Source organism: Ceratotherium simum, chromosome X (genome assembly GCF_057802395.1).
Source record: "Ceratotherium simum simum isolate JZ-2026a chromosome X, ASM5780239v1, whole genome shotgun sequence".
In the NCBI taxonomy this organism is placed as follows: Eukaryota; Metazoa; Chordata; class Mammalia; order Perissodactyla; family Rhinocerotidae; genus Ceratotherium; species Ceratotherium simum.
In genome coordinates this window covers 104321865-104340962 of record NC_141940.1, presented here as the reverse complement: position 1 = coordinate 104340962, position 19098 = coordinate 104321865, and the positions used below count along the sequence as shown (strand labels likewise).

Sequence of the window (19098 nt, the reverse complement as noted above, 5' to 3'; positions counted from 1 at the left end):
ACCCGTCTATCTTGCTCAGAGGGTCTCTTGGAGACTGCACAATGGAGAGTGGGGCCTCGAGGAACTTCTGCTTTCTTCTCAATTTTGCAGTTGGCTCCTTCACGTGATCTTGTGCGAGAAACACCTGCAGACGTAGTGGTGCTGGGTAGGGCTCTCTGAGGCCTCTCAAGAGGTCTACGTGAGCTAGCACCAGGCTTTCCCTGAGGAGTAATAACACCAAAAGGAGGAGGGGACGAGGAGGGGAATGCTTCCTGCTTGGTTGCCGGGGCCTGAGCACCCTTTGGCGCCTGGGTCCCACCTCGGTCCTGGTGGCGTTTCTCTTCTGAGAGGGTGTGGAGCTTCCTCTTCTGCCCCCCAGGCAGCATGACTGTGATCAGGCACAGCAGGCAGGAGAGCGGGTAGGACAGCAGGTGATCTGGGCAGGAGAGGAGAGAGGATATGAGGGTGTGAGCACCTTCAGCAGGAAGAGAACACCTTGACTTGAAGAAGGGCGCTTCTTCAGGTTTCCTCGAGGGCACTGCTCTAGGAACCGACAGGGCTCCTGTTCTGATCAACCTCTGAGAAACCTGGGGAAATAAGTAAACTGAGCCTCAGGCTCTCGCCTCCAGCTCTGCCTGGTGCTTACTGGGGCTGAGAGCAGCGGTGGGCAGGTCTAGTCCTTGTGGAGCCCACTCTTCTCTGGGATGTGGCGTCCTCTCAGTTCACATTCAGGACCATCACATCAACTTAGGCAGGACTGGGCCCTCTTCTGTGCTGCTTTACATTTACATCTCAAACCCAGGTCTTCATTTCTTCGGATGCCTTAAAAGGAAGTGAAGGCGTACCTCAGCCACCACCCCTGCCAGAGGGCACCCACTGCTGACGGCTCTATGGGACTCTCTCTCCTGGGCTCTTTGGGGTTCTCAGTCCTCATTCAGGTTCCTTGCTTTGGCTCTAGGTAGGGCCTGGGACACTTGCCTCTGCTGATCTGATGTCCTTCCTTCAAACAAAGGCTCTCACCAACCTGATGCTCCAAAGGAAAGGAGTGTTCACATACACCTGACTTCCATGTCTGGTCTCCTCAGTGCTGCAAGCAAGGAGGGGACTTTCCGCTTTCTCCTCTTTGGGGGTGAGTGGTACCATCAGTCTTAATTCAGGGTCCTCACCCTGATTCCTATGAAGCCCTGAGTCTCCTCCCTCTGCGGAACTGAGGCCGCTCAATTATCCAACACCTCACCTCTCTGGAAGTCTGCAGCCAGAAATGAGGGGCGTGCCTCGGCTTCACAGATATTCTGGGTTTCCACAGGGCTGAGAGAAGGGGCAGAATTTATGAGACCCCACTTTCCTAGAGTTGGTGTTCCCTTAGTCCTCACTCAGATCTCTGACCTTAACCCTGGGTAGGACTTATGACTCCTCCCCACCAGTAACCGGAGTAGTCAAGCCTCAGAGCAACGCCCTCAATTCCCTGAGTCCCTAGAGGGAAAGTCGGGGTCCTCCATATGTGACTCCCCCTGCCTGGAGCCTCCTAGAAATAGGTATGGGGGGTGTTTTGTGTTGCCACCCCTAATTGGGTTAATTAGCACTCAGGGCCCCCGCCTTCACTGCTGTTAGGGCCTAAGTAGCTTCCATCTTTGGACCAGGGTTCCTCTGTTAGACCAAGGCCCTGCCCTTCCTGCGACTTTCCAGGCAGATCTCTTCCTGATAGCTCTGCCGGACCTGTCACTGCCTATCGATCACAGGGGCGGTATTTGTGGCGCCACCTTTGTTATGGGACGGGGAGACGTCCCTTCAGTCCACATTCAGGTTCTCACCTCAGTTCCCGGAATCCACCCGCAGATCAGCAAACCTGTGGCCACCGGTGAGTTCCTCGCGTCGAGTACCTCGGCCCCAAACAGGAAGTCGGGAGGTGGAGGTGAGTCACATCTGGCCATGGCTGCCCAGGGGTTCTCCGAGGGCCGACGGCTGGGGGCAGGGCTCTGTGGAACCCCGTCGCTTAGCTGTCGGTGGTCCCGAGCCCTCACTCAGGGTGCCAGCTCGAACCTATCAGAGCCCGGGACTCCTCCCTCTACTGGTCCGAGTCCCGACCCCAAACAAAGCCCTTGGCTTCCTCAGTCCCTAGTGGGAAGTCAGGGCGCACTGCTTCTGACTGCGTCTGCCATCTGCTTGGTGCCTCCCAGCCCTGAGCAGAGGGCGGGACTCTGCGAGCCTGGCTCTTTGGGGAGAGGTCCTCTCACCAGCACTGAGGGGCGTAATCTTGCCCCCGGTTATGCCTGAGACTCCTCCGCCTGCACAAGTACCCTAGTCCTTCCACAGACAAGGCCCTTCCTCCCTGAGATCTGCCAGGCAGAAATGAGCAGGCTTCTCAGCCTTATAGCACTGCCTGGGCCTTTCACGTTTAAGAATACAGGCAGAGGGCCGGCCCCATGGCTTAGCGGTTGAGTGCGTGCGCGGCGCTCCGCTGCTGGCGGCCCGGGTTCAGAACCCCGGCGCCAAGACCGACGCACTGCTTCTCTGGCCATGCTGAGGCCGCGTCCCACATACAGCAACTAGAAGGATGTGCAGCTGCGACATACAACTATCTACTGGGGCTTTGGGGGAATAAATAAATAAATTAAAAAAAAAAAAAAAAGAATACAGGCAGGGGTCTGTAAAGGCCCCTCATTTGTGGGTTTAGTGCTCCCCTTTTTCCTCGCTCAGGGATCTCACTTTGCTCTTCGCCAGTCTTGGGCCTGCACTCTCCCTGACATGAGGTTACTCTGCTCGGATCAAGGTCCCTTCCTTCCTGAGACCTCTCAGGTGAAGGTTTGAGTGAGCCACATCAGGCCAGGGACATTTGGGTCCTGAGAGGGTGACAGCAGAGTAGAGTCTCTGTGGAGCATGACTGTTCTGGAGTCAGTGGTCCCCACCTTCCTCATTCAGGGTCTTCAGCTTAATATCTCTCCAACCTTTGGTCCTCTCTACTGAACTGAGGCCACTCTCCTTAGGCCAAGAGTTTGCCCTCGCTGAGCACTATGAGGAGTGCAAGAGGGGATGCCCAGTCTGACTGACCTGCCTGGGCATTCTAGGTCTGAGAGCAGGTTGGGGCAGGTCTTTGAATGACCCCCAATATTTTGGGGTCCTCATTTTGTCTCCTGTCTCTTGGATTAATGGATACGTGGGAAACACCATGTCCCTGCCAACTCTTGAGCAGGGTTCCTAATGCAAACCTAGCAGGTTCGTGTCCCAGACTTGGTGTGAGATGGGGAAACTGCAATGTAAGGCAGGGGGCCCAGGACAGGGGTGGAGTGTCAGAGAAAAATGACGCTGATCTGTCTTTCTTTTCAATAGTCAGAGTTAGCCTCTGCTACCCCAGCTTTCTTTTCATTGTCATTTGCATGGAGTATCTTTTTCCAACCCTTCACTTTCAGTTTGTGAGTGTCTTCAGGTCTGAAATGTGTCTCTTGTATGCAGCATATATATAGGTCTTGTTGTTTTATCCAATCAGCCACCCTATGCCTTTTAATTGGGGCATTTAGTCCATTGACGTTTAAAGTAGCTATTGATAAGTATGTACTTACTGCCGTTTTTTAACTTTTTTTCTCAGTGTTTTGATAGTCCTTCTCTGTTCCTTGCTTCTTCTATACAGAATTGATGGTCTCTTTAGTTTGACCTCTGTCTGAAAGCTCTACTCTTTAACTCTCGTCCTCCCTCATTTTATGTTTTTGATATCATATCTAACCTCTTTTTTGTGCATGACAAAAATTTTTAAAAACATGATTTTTTTTCTTACAGCAGATGCTACTTCAAACTCTACCTTAATAAGTTCGTCTGGAGGAACTTATGTAAGTTTAGAGGTATGTCTGTGAATGTGATTTGAGATACACAGCTGGTTACATTGATTTAACTTATTCTTCGATTATCCATTTGACTTTACATGAGTAAGCAGAGGGAGAAGTTAAATACAAAGAATGATTTCTTAAGTCAAAAGGTTCACTAAACATTTGACAGCCTATTCTGCATAAAATTCTGTCCATAGAATCTACCCTCACAAAGGTCTTGTATAAATACTGTCTAAAGAGATAAGTAGCAATTGCAAGAGGAACAGGATAAGCTAGATGATTTAGGAATTCAGAGAAGTGGAAGGACATAGAATCATAGTACCTTTACAACATGGAGACATTATTCAGGCCATCTCCTCCAACAACTGACTCCCAAAGTAATTTTCTCTTTAACATCCCTGACACTGGGTGTCTAGTTTCTGTTTAAACAGTTCCAGTGATGGGAGGGGGGGGTCTCTCTGCCTCATAAGGCAGCCTGTTGCATTGTTACGTTGCCTCAACTATAATGACATTATAATATTATTTCTAGAATTGCCCTGCTGTGTATTCAGCTGGCTGGTTTAATTTATTTCCTCAAGAACAGTGGTTCTCAACCATGTATATGGATTGGACTTTGTGGATTGTGTGTGTATTAGACTCATTGGTGGGACTTTTTGAAGTTATACATGTCCCTCACTCTCATTCCTTACCTCCTGTTCCTTTCCCCCTGCCTAGAGATGCTGCAACATTCCCTGACCCCAAATTTTCTGTTCTCAGTGCAAACATCCCCAGGTCCTTCGGCTACTTATCATATACTATGTTTCCTGTACTCTTTCACCATTCTAGTTTATCTATTTTGAATTTAATCTAGTTTGTAAATGTTTCTCTTAAAATGTTGAAAACAATACCACAGATGTGGCTGGACTGGAACAGGATACTGTGGGACCATTGTTTTTTGTGAACTGGCAAAATACTTCTCCTAGTGTAGCTTTAGATGGCACTGGCATTTTTAGCAGTCACATCTCACTCCTGGCCCCTATTGATCTTAAGGCCAACTAAAATTCCCAGGTCTGTTTTACACAAACTGCTGTCAAGACAAGTCTCTCCCTATCCTGTACTTGTGAAATTGATATTTTGAACCTGAATGCTGGACTTAGCACATATTTCAGTTAAATTGATTCTTTTTGATTAAAGCGTTTTATTCTGGTTTACTGAGATCATTTTGAATCCTGATTTGGTTATCCTTCCTATTGACTATTCCTTCTAAGCTTTGTATAATGCTCACATTTTATAGGTTTGCCTTCTGTATTCATTCAGGTTGGTATATAGCTTTCTGTTTAGGGGATAGTGAGGATTAGAGAAGGCTTCATGGAGGAGGTAGATTTTGTGTTAGGGTCCTGATGGGGATTCCCTTATGCTCCGAGGACATGAACTTTTCCTGATTAGGAGAAAGTCTAAAATGAGAGCTGTTTGTTTGTACATTCATTCATTCTTTCATTCACTGAATATTTACTGAGCTCCCATCATATCCTCAATGCCATTCGATGTACTGGGGATACAGTAGTGAACATGATAGTCATTGTAGCTGCCCTTAGGAAGCTTACAGTTTGATTGGCTGACTTTAAAATCTAGCTCATAACTGCTACACTATATTGCCAGAGAAGCTTAAATTTCTTTCTTTTCTTTTTTAAACATTTTTAGAGAATGAACTTTATTTATTTTTTTCTAAAAGGAACTTAAATGTCCATTGACGGATGAATGGAGGAAAAAAATATGGTGTATACATACAATGGAGTATTATTCAGTCTTAAAAAGAAGAAAACCTTGCTGTTGTCAACAACAGAGATGAACCTCGAGGACATTATGCTAAGTGAAAAAAGCCAGACACAGAAGGACAAATACATGATACCACTTACATGAGGAATCTAAAATAGTCAAACTGATAGAAGCAGAATAGCATGGTGGTTGCCAGGGGCTAGGAGGAGCAGTAATGGGGAGGTATGGGTCAAAGGAAAGAAAGTTTCGCTTATATAAGGTGCATGAGTCTTGGAAATGTACTGTATAGCATAGAGACTGTAGTTAACAATACCACATTGGTTAACAATACCGCTTAAAAATTGCTGACGGGGTAGATGTTTTGTTAAATGTTCTTGTTCCCCCTCCCCCCCGAAATAATAAATAAATAAAGAAGGCGGGAGAAAATTTGTGGAGGTAATGGATATGTTTATGGCCCAGATTGTGGCGATGTCTCCCAGGTATATACTTGTCTCAAAACACATCAAGTTCTATACGTTAAATGTGTACAGCTCTTTGCATGTCAATCATTCCTCAGTAAAGTGGCTTTAAAAAAAAGAGCACATATTTTGTCTCATTTGAGATTGTAGTCTCAGCACAGTGCCTAGTATACAGGAGACACCTTATAAATATTTAGTCAATAAAGGATGAAAAGGAAGACTATAAATAAGAAGGAGATTTTCAATTCTTGGTTTGCCCAATTCCTTCTAGTGTTTCTTCTGTAAAACTAAAAGTTACATACCTGGATTTGCTTAGATTAATTGGGAACGTAAGAGAAAATAAATCCTAATGAATTAGGCCTCATACTCACACTCTTCTTTATTTCTCAATAAAGAATGAGCTCTTTGGAAGGCTTCATGCTCTTACTGAGGATGCTTTCCAAAAAAACCACAAAACGACAACAGCAACAAAACATGATCTAGACGCTGCCCATTGAATTTTAGAGTCGAGCAGCTGCTGTTATATAAAAAAGATGGTAAGATACTCTCTCTGACCTCAGGAACAAGTTAAAAGAAGGGGTGAAGAGCAGAGGAGGGTCCAGTTGAAAGCAGTCAAGCGTAAATGCCCCGAGGCCAGGCAGTGTGGAGACATAGGAACCTGAAAATCCTTCAGTGAGAGTTAATTTTAAGTGGGGTTGTATGGTGGGCTCGATGAGGCTGTGGGAGCGGTGAGCCAGGGCCAGACCCTCAGGTGGAGGGCCTCAGAGATGAAAGACAGCCTGCAACGGAAAATTGTCCTTAACGTTTACTTTGGGATTATGTGTAAAGCAGGGAATATCTCCTCCTGGCTCAGGAACGGAAGGTGTCCTGTGGGCTTGTCCCAGTGCAGTTGAACACAGTCCACAAACCAGGTATGTTACACACATCATCACCAGGGAGTGTCTGAGAAATAAGGGTGATACTCCCTTGAGGTGGGATGCCCAGAATCCACTGGACTGGCACTCTTTACCTTTGGTTGGGGAGACAGAGGCCACTCCATTAAAAGTGAATTCAACTAGATTATCTTGTGTGTGACTTGGCGAATTTTGGCAAGGTCTAGATTTCTGTTGGTAGTTAAATGAATGAAAATAATGGTGATTTAGATGGAAGGGCAGCTGAGGTAGGAAAGATATTGAGCATTGACAAATATTCTTAGAATTCTGAGTTACATCCAGCTGGGAAAGACTCTCCCACAAACGCATTCTATTTTCCTTCATCTGTTGAGGTTGTATTATATAATTGTCCTTGCTAAGCAACGTTTTGGTTGATTGCGATTTCTTTGTCTTGGAGTTTGGTAATGTGCCCGAGTTCACAGGACTAGTAAGTGAGAAAGCAGGGACTAGACTCCTGGTCTGAATTCCTCTAGAGCCCACACTGTTCATTCCACTCCTCTCTGCCTAAAGCAAACTTTGTGTTCCTTAATACTCCAAAATGTATCTCAGGGGATAAACAGAAGGATTCTGTACCCAAACACTGGATTGGAACACATAGCCAAAGCAAGTAAGAATACCACAGTAAATGAAAATCATGAATAAAGAGGAGAAACAGATAATCTTCAGTGACAACATGATCATCTACACATGAGGTCAGATAACCTCAAAATCAGAGGATCACAAAACCATCCTGGACAGCTCCTTCCCATTAGGAAGGAAATCCATTAAAACAGAAGTCACATAAGAGGCTAATTCTGACTATTGAAAAGAAAGACAGATCAGCGTCATTTTTCTCTGACACTCCACCCCTGTCCTGGGCCCCCTGCCTTACATTGCAGTTTCCCCATCTCACACGAAGTTGGGGACACGAACCTGCAAGGTTTGCATTAGGAACCCTGCTCAAGAGTTGGCAGGGACATGGTGTTTCCCACGTATCCATTAATCCAAGAGACAGGAGACAAAATGAGGACCCCAAGATATGGGGGTCATTCAAAGACCTGCCCCAACCTGCTCTCAGACCTATAATGCCCAGGCAGGTCAGTCAGACTGGGCATCCCCTCTTGCACTCCTCATAGTGCTCAGCGAGGGCAAACTCTTGGCCTAAGGAGAGTGGCCTCAGTTCAGTAGAGAGGGCCAAAGGTTGGAGAGATATTAAGCTGAAGACCCTGAATGAGGAAGGTGGGGACCACTGACTCCAGAACAGTCATGCTCCACAGAGACTCTACTCTGCTGTCACCCTCTCAGGACCCAAATGTCCCTGGCCTGATGTGGCTCACTCAAACCTTCACCTGAGAGGTCTCAGGAAGGAAGGGACCTTGATCCGAGCAGAGTAACCTCATGTCAGGGAGAGTGCAGGCCCAAGACTGGCGAAGAGCAAAGTGAGATCCCTGAGCGAGGAAAAAGGGGAGCACTAAACCCACAAATGAGGGGCCTTTACAGACCCCTGCCTGTATTCTTTTTTTTTTTTTTTTAAATTTATTTATTTATTCCCCCAAAGCCCCAGTAGATAGTTGTATGTCGCAGCTGCACATCCTTCTAGTTGCTGTATGTGGGACGCCGCCTCAGCATGGCCTGAGAAGCAGTGCGCGCGGCCCCGGGGTTCTGACCCCGCCCCGCCAGCAGCGGAGCGCACGCACTTAACCGCTAAGCCATGGGGCCGGCCCTCTGCCTGTATTCTTAAACGTGAAAGGCCCAGGCAGAGCTATAAGGCTGAGAAGCCTGCTCATTTCTGCCTGGCAGATCTCAGGGAGGGAAGGGCCTTGTCTGTGGAAGGACTAGGGTACTTGTTGTGCAGGCGGAGGAGTCTCAGGCATAACCGGGGGCAAGATTACGCCCCTCAGTGCTGGTGAGAGGACCTCTCCCCAAAGAGCCAGGCTCGCAGAGTCCCGCCCCTCTGCTCAGGCCTGGGAGGCGCCAGGCAGATGGCAGACGCAGTCAGAAGCAGTGCGCCCTGACTTCCCACTAGGGACTGAGGAAGCCGAGGGCTTTGTTTGGGGTCGGGACTCGGGCCAGTAGAGGGAGGAGTCCCGGGCTCTGATAGGTTCCGAGCTGGCACCCTGAGTGAGGGGCTCGGGACCACCGACAGCTAAACGACGGGGTTCCACGGAGCCCTGCCCCCAGCCGTCGGCCCTCGGAGAACCCCCTGGGCAGCCATGGCCAGATGTGACTCACCTCCACCTCCCCGACTTCCTGTTTGGGACGCGAGGTACTCGACGCGAGGAACTCACCGGTGGCCACAGGTTTGCTGATCTGCGGGTGGATTCCGGGAACTGAGGTGAGAACCTGAATGTGGACTGAAGGGACGTCTCCCCGTCCCATAACAAAGGTGGCGCCACAAATACCGCCCCTGTGATCGATAGGCAGTGACAGGTCCGGCAGAGCTATCAGGAAGAGATCTGCCTGGAAAGTCGCAGGAAGGGCAGGGCCTTGGTCTAACAGAGGAACCCTGGTCCAAAGATGGAAGCTACTTAGGCCCTAACAGCAGTGAAGGCGGGGGCCCTGAGTGCTAATTAACCCAATTAGGGGTGGCAACACAAAACACCCCCCATACCTATTTCTAGGAGGCTCCAGGCAGGGGGAGTCACATATGGAGGACCCCGACTTTCCCCTCTAGGGACTCAGGGAATTGAGGGCGTTGCTCTGAGGCTTGACTACTCCGGTTACTGGTGGGGAGGAGTCATAAGTCCTACCCAGGGTTAAGGTCAGAGATCTGAGTGAGGACTAAGGGGAACACCAACTCTAGGAAAGTGGGGTCTCATAAATTCTGCCCCTTCTCTCAGCCCTGTGGAAACCCAGAATATCTGTGAAGCCGAGGCACGCCCCTCATTTCTGGCTGCAGACTTCCAGAGAGGTGAGGGTGTTGGATAATTGAGCGGCCTCAGTTCCGCAGAGGGAGGAGACTCAGGGCTTCATAGGAATCAGGGTGAGGACCCTGAATTAAGACTGATGGTACCACTCACCCCAAAAGAGGAGAAAACGGAAAGTCCCCCCCTCCTTGCTTGCAGCACTGAGGAGACCAGACATGGAAGTCAGGTGTATGTGAACACTCCTTTCCTTTGGAACGCATCAGGTTGGTGAGAGCCTTTGTTTGAAGGGAAGGACATCAGATCAGCAGAGGCAAGTGTCCCAGGCCCTACCTAGAGCCAAAGCAAGGAACCTGAATGAGGACTGAGAACCCCAAAGAGCCCAGGAGAGAGAGTCCCATAGAGCCGTCAGCAGTGGGTGCCCTCTGGCAGGGGTGGTGGCTGAGGTACGCCTTCACTTCCTTTTAAGGCATCCGAAGAAATGAAGACCTGGGTTTGAGATGTAAATGTAAAGCAGCACAGAAGAGGGGGCCCAGTCCCTGCCTAAGTTGATGTGATGGTCCTGAATGTGAACTGAGAGGACGCCACATCCCAGAGAAGAGTGGGCTCCACAAGGACTAGACCTGCCCACCGCTGCTCTCAGCCCCAGTAAGCACCAGGCAGAGCTGGAGGCGAGAGCCTGAGGCTCAGTTTACTTATTTCCCCAGGTTTCTCAGAGGTTGATCAGAACAGGAGCCCTGTCGGTTCCTAGAGCAGTGCCCTCGAGGAAACCTGAAGAGGCGGCCTTCTTCAAGTCAAGGTGTTCTCTTCCTGCTGAAGGTGCTCACACCCTCATATCCTCTCTCCTCTCCTGCCCAGATCACCTGCTGTCCTACCCGCTCTCCTGCCTGCTGTGCCTGATCACAGTCATGCTGCCTGGGGGGCAGAAGAGGAAGCTCCACACCCTCTCAGAAGAGAAACGCCACCAGGACCGAGGTGGGACCCAGGCGCCAAAGGGTGCTCAGGCCCCGGCAACCAAGCAGGAAGCATTCCCCTCCTCGTCCCCTCCTCCTTTTGGTGTTATTACTCCTCAGGGAAAGCCTGGTGCTAGCTCACGTAGACCTCTTGAGAGGCCTCAGAGAGCCCTACCCAGCACCACTACGCCTGCAGGTGTTTCTCGACAAGATCACGTGAAGGAGCCAACTGCAAAATTGAGAAGAAACGAAGTTCCTGCGAGGCCCCACTCTCCATTGTGCAGTCTCCAAGAGACCCTCTGAGCAAGATGACGGGGATGGTGGGGCAGGTTGGGATGGACATGTACGAAAGGGAAAAGCCCATTATGAAAGCAGATATGCTGAAGATTGTCAATAAAAAGTACAAAAATCGCTTCCTTGAGATCCTCCAAAGAGCTTCTTTCAGTATGGAGGTGGTATTTGGTGTTGACTTAAGGGAAGTAGATTCTACCAAGCGTTCCTATATCCTTGTCAACAAAATGGACCTTCCCAACAATGGGATCGTGAACCGTGGCAGGGGCTTTCCCAAGACCGGTCTCCTAATGAATCTCCTGGGTGTGATCTTCATGAAGGGCAACTGCGCCACTGAGGAGGACATCTGGAAATTCCTGAATAAGATGAGGGTATACGCTGGGAAGAGGCACTTCATATTTGGGGAGCCCAAGAAGCTCATCACCCAAGATTTGGTGAAGCTTAAGTACTTGGTATACCAGCAGGTGCCCCACAGTGACCCTCCGTGCTATGAATTCCTGTGGGGCCCAAGAGCCCACGCTGAAACCAGCAAGATGAAAGTCCTGGAGTTTTTGGCCAAGATTAATCATACAGTCCCCAGTGCCTTCCAGTCTTGTTATAAAGAGGCTTTGAAAGAAGAGGAAGAGAGAGCCCAAGCCACAGTTACACTAAGGGCTGACACCAGTGCCATGGCCAGTGTATGTTCCGGGCCATGTCCAGCAGCTCCTCCCGCATCCAGTGAAGTTGAGGCAGAGAGCGGTCAGTGTTCCAAGTAGTGGAGGGCTGGGTGTGACTGAGGGAACACAGTGTATAATATCTGTGTGTTCCTGTTCTATGTGGGTACCTTGGAGATTTATCTGTATTTTTCGCCACTTTTCAAATGTTGTTACTTCTCAGTGAAGTTTTATCCAGCATTATAATCTAAGTTTATGAATTATATTGGTCACACTGATTGTTATTTGTCAGGTTTAAGAGTAAGAGTCGTGCTGTTTTGCAAAATGAATTCGGATAACTTCCATCTTATTTAGTAATCTGGTGCAAGCTAACCTGACACTGGAATATGCATTTCCTCGAAAATGTGAAAAAAGTTAGGCAGTAAAGTATATGCAAAAGAGACAGAGAAAAGGCATAAGATGGTCAACATGTGGCTTCCTAATCCCTTCTACTGTGTTTTTATGAAATTATAAATAACAGTATGTGCCTGACTAATGTAAGAATATAGAATTAAATCATAATAAATGAAACCCCACGCTCACAGGTTCATTTATTCTGCAAACATTAATTGAGCATCTACTCTTAGAAGGCTCCGTGCTAGTACTGGGAGAGCTGAGAAAAAGAAGACCTAGCCATAAAATTATAGAGTCGAGAAGCAGCTGCCCTGTAAGGAAAATGGTGATATACACTCTAGGATGGAAAGGACAAATGAAAAGACGCTGATAGGAAAGGAGAGAGGTGGTCCTAGATGAGAGCAGTCAACTGTAAATTCCCTGAAGCAAGGGAGTGTTGGGCCTTGGGAACATAAAAGACCCTCGGTGGGAGGCAATTCTAAGTTAGCTGCATGGTTGGCTAGATGAGGCTGTGATCATTGTGAGCAGGGGCCAGACCCTCAGATGGTGGACCCCATAGTTGAAAGACTAAGCCTGGGATGGGAAACCACCCTTAACAATTACTTTGAGATCATGGATAAACCAGAGAGGAGTCAACTGGTGCAGGGATGGAGCGAGTCCTGTGCTCTCGGCCTGGTGCAGGTGAACACAGTGTGCAAATTAGGTGTTTTGTTCACGCTGCCTCCAGGGAGTTTCTGAGAAATAAGTGTGATATGGGTTTCCTGCTATCTGAAACAGCTGTTCCTATGGAACCTTTCACAAGCTGAAATGATGTAAAGTGAAGAAACAATTACCATTAACATATACGGAAAATTTTTGAGCTGCTCCCAGACCCAGAAAATAACCTACCAAATCGTACCAAATTACACATAAAACCGAAAATAAGACCAACATACAGTAAAAGCAGGAATGATCAGATAAATACACAGCCTTGATGAAGTAGAAATACCGTGTGTACAGTGATGTTTCACTCACCAGCGTAGGGAAGACAGCAGGCACCCTGGAAGGCTGAGAGGTGGTGGAGGTGATGATGGTGTGTTAGGCTGAGTCGTTGGAGGTCGAGGTGGTGGGATGTACGGGAGACTGGGCTGTAGGAGACAGAGGAAGATGGTCACCTGTTAACATCTCATCGCCGCCTGAGTCCATCAGGGCAGGGAAGTCACTAAGGTCTACCCCTTCTTCTATGTCTGCCTCCCTCAACGCTGAAGGTCGAGTTTCATCATACGAATACCACAGTGTGCTTGACTGCTTAGCCTCTCTAGTGGCTTGCGGCAAAACAAATGCTGAATGCTGTTTGCAATTTTTACCATTTCTTGTAAAAGCAAAAATCCTCTTTAGATCTCTTTCACTTAGTGAAAACACGTACCAGTGTAGGTCGTTCCTAAAAGAGAAGTCGTGTCAAGTGAAGTTTTGGACTGTTGGGGAAACTTGTACTTCCCTGAGGGGGCATGTCCAGAATCCACTGGACTGGCACTCATTGCCCTGGGTTGGTGGAGCCAGGATCCACTCCATTAAAAACTCCTTCAAATTATGAACGTAATTTGGCAAACTCTAGGCAAGGTCTAGATTTTTGTGCACGTTGAAATGAATGCAAGTAGGAGTGGTTTAGAAAGAAGGGCAGCTGAGAGGGAGGTAAGATTTTGGTCCTTGAAACATATTGTAGGATCTTTGTGCTGCATCCACCGAGGAAGTCCAGCTCACACCGACGCTGAATGACAGACTCTAACGGGGAGATATTACTTCGAGTTCCTTGCTAAGCGGCATTTTGCCTGATAGGTTTTCTTTGTCCTAGAGCACTGTATATTTTCTGATCTCTGGGACTAAACATTGAATCTCAGTGTAGTAGATTGAGACTCCAGGGGCAAATTAATCATAGTAAGAAGTGGCATTCTTTAAAGTCTCAATACAAGCCAGGCAATGCGCCAGGCATTTTACATGCATCATATACGTTGCACCAATCCCCAAGACAGAGCTTAGGAAACCCATTTCACAGAGGAAAAGACTGAGGCTCACAGAGTTTGGTAATGTGCCCAATTTCACATGGCTGTTAAGTAACAGGGTTGGAACTAGACCCCTGGCCTGAATTAGCCCGAAGGCCTCATTTTTCCGCTCCTCCCAGCCTGAGGCCAACTTTGTATTCCTTAATTCATCTTTCTTCTCATTACTCCAAAATGTATCTCAAGTGATAAAAAGAAGGGCCGTGTGCCCAAAACACTGCATTGGAATGCATAACCAGAGCAATAAGCATAACAAAACAATTGAGAAGTGAATAAAGAAGAGAAAGATAACATTCGGTGACAATTTGATCATCTATATATCCAAAGTCAGATAACCTCAAAAGATCAGAGGCTCACAAAACCATTCTGGGCAGCCGATTCCACAGAGAAAGTTAAGTCTGTTGAAGCAGGAATTACACAACAAGCTAAGTCTGGCTAGTAAACAGAAGGAATAGGTCAACGTATTCTTTTTTCTCTGACAGCATATCTGTCCTGGGGTCTCTGCCTTGTGTTACAGCTTCTCTATCTCATATCTGAAGGGACCAAGTCCCTGAAGGGTTGGCAATAGGGAAACTGGTCAAGAGTTTGCAGGCATGTGGCCTTTCCCAGGAAGCCTTTAGTCGAGAAACAGGAGCCATGATGAAGATCCCCTTATAGGAGGCCTGGGGAGAGCAACACGGCAGGCAAAGTTGTCTGCCTGAGCGCCCCCTCACTTATTCTTCACGGTTCTTGGGGCTTGTGAGTCCTGCTGTAGGAGGATGACTTCAGGTCAGTAGAGCGAGCAGTCCCAGTCTCTGACATCTGTGCAGGTGAGGCCCCTGAATGAGGAGGTAAGGAAGCACACTCCCAGAACTGGCCCAGAGACTCCTGACCCTGCTATCAGCCCTAGGAGTCCCCAAACAGCCTTGGTGGGGTGTGACTGGACCTGATTCCCAGTTACGAGGTTAAGAAGGTGAAGACTTTGGTCTGGGGTTGACTGAATCAGGTCAGTAGAGGTAGGATTTCCAAGGTGTGCCACGAGGAAGCTGAGTACACCGAAGGGTTCAGAGACCACCACACCCATAAAGTGGAGACCCCACAGAATCTTGCCTGTTGTCATGAGAGACGCAGGCATAAATGTCAGGCAGAGACAGCCTCACATCCTTCTCAGGGGCAAGAGAGAAGTAAGGATCTTGGTCTGAGGGGAGAGGTCTCAGGTCAGCAGAGGGAAGTAACTTAGGCCTTCACATGAGTCAGATTTAGGGTACTGAGTTGGAACGCTGAGTAGGATCACCATCACAGGGCCGCAAGCCGCCCGCCACAGCTGTCATTCCCGGGAGACCATGGCAGGTGGGGCCAAATAAGGCTACCCTCACCTCTTCCTGTTGGATCTCAGGGAAGTGTGAGCCTTTCCCTGAGGAAACATCCTCAGGTCAAGAAAGAGGAGAGCCTCAGGCTCTGCCAGGGGGTAAATCAAGGAAACTGAGTGAGAAGTGAGGGGACCACTCACTCCTGAATAGAGAGGAAAACAAAGAGTCTGGCCCTGCCCATGCACTCAAGGCTTAACTGCCCAGGGCAGAGTGTGAGGCTGAGTCCTCCATCACGTTTTCTTAATTGACCCTATTTCTTTTATTTTTTGCTGAGGAAGCTTCACCCTGAGCTAACATCTGCTGCCAATCTTCCTCTCTTTGTAGGTGAGCCGCCGCCACAGCATGGCTACTGACAGACGAGTGGTGTAGTTCTGCGCCCAGGAACAGACCCTGGGCTGCTGAAGCAGAGCTTGCCAAATTTAACCACTAGGCCACTGGGGCTGGCCCTTAATTGACTTTAATTTTTAGAGAAGTTTTAGGTTCACAGAACAATTGAGCATAAAGTACAGAGAGCTCCCATATATCCTCTTCCCCAACACAGGCACAGCCTCCTCTACTGTCAACATTCCACACCAGAGTGGTACATTTTCTACAATCTAATGAACCTACATTGACGCATCATCAGCAAGCAAAGTCCATAGTCACATTAAGCTTCATTCCTGGTGTTGTACATTTTGTGCGACTTGGCAAATGTGTGATGACTTTGATCTACCATTATGGTATCATTCCACTACAAATCCACCCTGCTCTGCCAACCACTCCTCCCTCTCCCCGAGCCCCTTTCAACCACTGATCTTTTTACTTCTTCTATAGTTTTGCCTTTTCCAGAATGTCATAGAGTTGGAATCATGCAGCATGTAGCCTTTCCAGATTGGCTTGTTTCACTTAGGAATATACATCTAAGGTTCCTCCATGTCTTTTCATGGCTAGATAGCTCATTTCCTTTTAGCACTGTATAATATTCCATTGTCAAGAGGTACCATGGTTTATCTATTCACTTACCTGCTGAAGGACTGCTTCATTGCTTTCACGTTTTGGCAACTATGACTAAAGCTGCTATAACCCTCCACGCAGGGTTTTCTGAGTATATAAGTTTTCAGTTCACTTGGGTAAATGCCAAGGAACAGGATTGCTGGATCATATAGCAAGATAATGTTTAGTTGGGAGTTTTTTAAACCACTTTATTGAGGTATGATTGACATACAAAAAGCTGTACATAGTTAACGTACAAATTGCTGAGTTTGTAGATAAGTATGCACCCATGAAACTATCACCACAATTTAAGCCATAAACATACCCATCACCTCCAAGTTCCTCCCACCCATTTTTGCTGAGGGAGACTCGCCCTTAGCTAACATCTGTTGCCAATCTGCCTCTATTGGGTATGTGAGCCACCATGACAGCATGGCCACTGATAGACGAATGGTGTAGGTCCACGCCCGGGAACCAAACCCAGGCTGCCGAAGCAGAGCATGCCAAACTTAACCACTAGGCTATGGGGCTTGACCTGCTCCCACCCTTCTTATGTATTTATTTGTGATAAGAACACTTACCATAATATCTATCCTTTTAGCAAATTTTAAGTATACAGTACAGTATTGTTAACTATAGGCCCTATGCTGTACAGTCGATCTCTGGGACTTCTTTACCTTCTATAAAGCTTCCTCCTTTTAAGGCTTAATGATATTCTTGTTGTATGCCTATTCCACATTTTCTTTATCCATTTGTCCATCAGCGGACATTTAGGCCGCTTCCATGTCTTGGCTACTGTGACTAATACTGCAGTGAACAAGGAAATGCAGGTAGTGCTTCAAAATCCTGATTTCTGTTCCTTTGGCTCTATACTCACAAGTGGGATTGCTGATTCATGTGGTAGTTCTAGTTTTAATTTTTTGAAGAACTGTTGTCCATAGTGGCTGTACCAACTTACATTCCCACCAACAGTATAGAATCTGTTTAGTTTAGTAAGAATCTCCCAAACCGTCTTCCAAAGCGTCTGTACCGTTTTGCATCCCCACCAGTAATGAGTGACAGTTCCTGTTGCTCCATGTCCTCACCAGCATTGAGTGTTGTCCATACTTTGGATTTTCGCCGTTTTAAAAGGGACGCGGTGGTGTCTGGTTATTTTGTTTTGCAATTCTCTAATGACGTATGATGCTGAGCATCTTTTCATATGCTTACTGGTCATTTGTATGTCTTCTTTGGTGAGATATCTGTTCTTATCCTTTGCCCATTTTTGACTACGCTGTTGGTTTTCGTCTTGTTGAGTCTGAAGAGTTCTTTGCAGATTTTGGATAACAGCTTTCATCAGATATGTCTTTTGCAAATATGTTCTCCCAGCCTTAGGCTCACCTTCCTGTTCACTATTTTAAAATTTATTTCATATAATTTTTTTATTTTACTTTATTTTATTTCATTAACTTTCTAACGAGGTCACATTGGTTTATATCATTATATGAATTGGATGTGTACATCATTATATGTCAACTTCTGTATAGACGGCATCGTGTTCACCACCAAAAGTCTACTTTCTCTCCGTCACCATACATATGTGCCCCTTTGCCCCTTTTGACCTCCCCCCACCCCCTTCCCCTCTGGTAACTGCCAATCTGTTCTCTATATCTTTGTGTTTGTTTGTTGTTTCTCTGTTTTTTTTTTTTTATCTTCTACATGTGAGTGAAATCATACGATATTTGTCTTTCTCCATCTGACTGATTTCACTTAGCATGATATCCTCAAAGTCCAGCCCTGTGGTCGCAAATGGAAACATTTCATCTTTTTTACGGCTGAGTAGTATTCCATTGTCTGTGTATATACACACACACATATATATATACACATATGTATATATTTATATCGCATCTTCTTTATCTATTCATCTGTCAATGCACACTTAGGTTGTTTCCAAGTCTTGGCTATTCTAAATAATGCTGCAATGAAAATAAGGATGCATATATTTTTTCACATTAGTGTATTCATGTTCTTTGCATAAATATGCAGAAGTAAAAAAGCTTGATGGTGTATTTCACAGAGCAGATATCTTTGTTTTAGCTTTTTTATTCTTTTTGGCGGGGACAGATTCGCCCTAAGCTAACATCTATTGCCATTCTTCCCTGTTATTTTTTCCTCACCAAAGCCCCAGTGCAGTGTTGTATATCCCAGTTGTAAGTACTTCTAGTTCTTTTCTGTGAGCTGCCGAGGCAGCATGGCAACTGACAGATGGATGGTGTGGTTCGATGACTGGGAAATGTACCTGGGCCGCTGAAGCAGTGAGAGTGCCAAACTTTAAGCACTAGGCCATCAGGGCTGGATCCAGAAGTTTTAATTTTAACAAAGTCCAGATTATCAATGATTCCTTTCATGGAGCCCCATCACCTTTTATATCAGGTCTAGAGGAGGTGAGATCCTTGGTCTGAAGGTTCAGTCACCAGTCAGGAGAAGGGAAGGTCCACGACCCTGCATGCTGTCCAAATGAGGACTCTGAATGAGAACTGAGGACCTAACAAGCTCAAGACAGAGAGCTCCCCACAGAGCTGTAAGCAGTGGCTGCCCCCGTAAGCGTGGTGGCCAAGGTGCCCCTCTCACTTTCTTCTCATGGGTCCCCGGGAGCTTGGAGGTGTCAATTTCAGTGTAGCAGA

General features: G+C 47.2%; 1 protein-coding gene across 1 annotated transcript; it reads left to right on the top strand.

The window, feature by feature from the left end:
- Nucleotides 1–11046: 11046 nt before the first annotated feature.
- Nucleotides 11047–11613, top strand: LOC147911968 (melanoma-associated antigen B3-like). The gene is given in 2 exon segments (XM_087427343.1): nt 11047–11532; nt 11534–11613. Coding segments are annotated over 2 exon segments (519 nt in total). The 3' UTR covers nt 11567–11613.
- Nucleotides 11614–19098: the final 7485 nt, after the last annotated feature.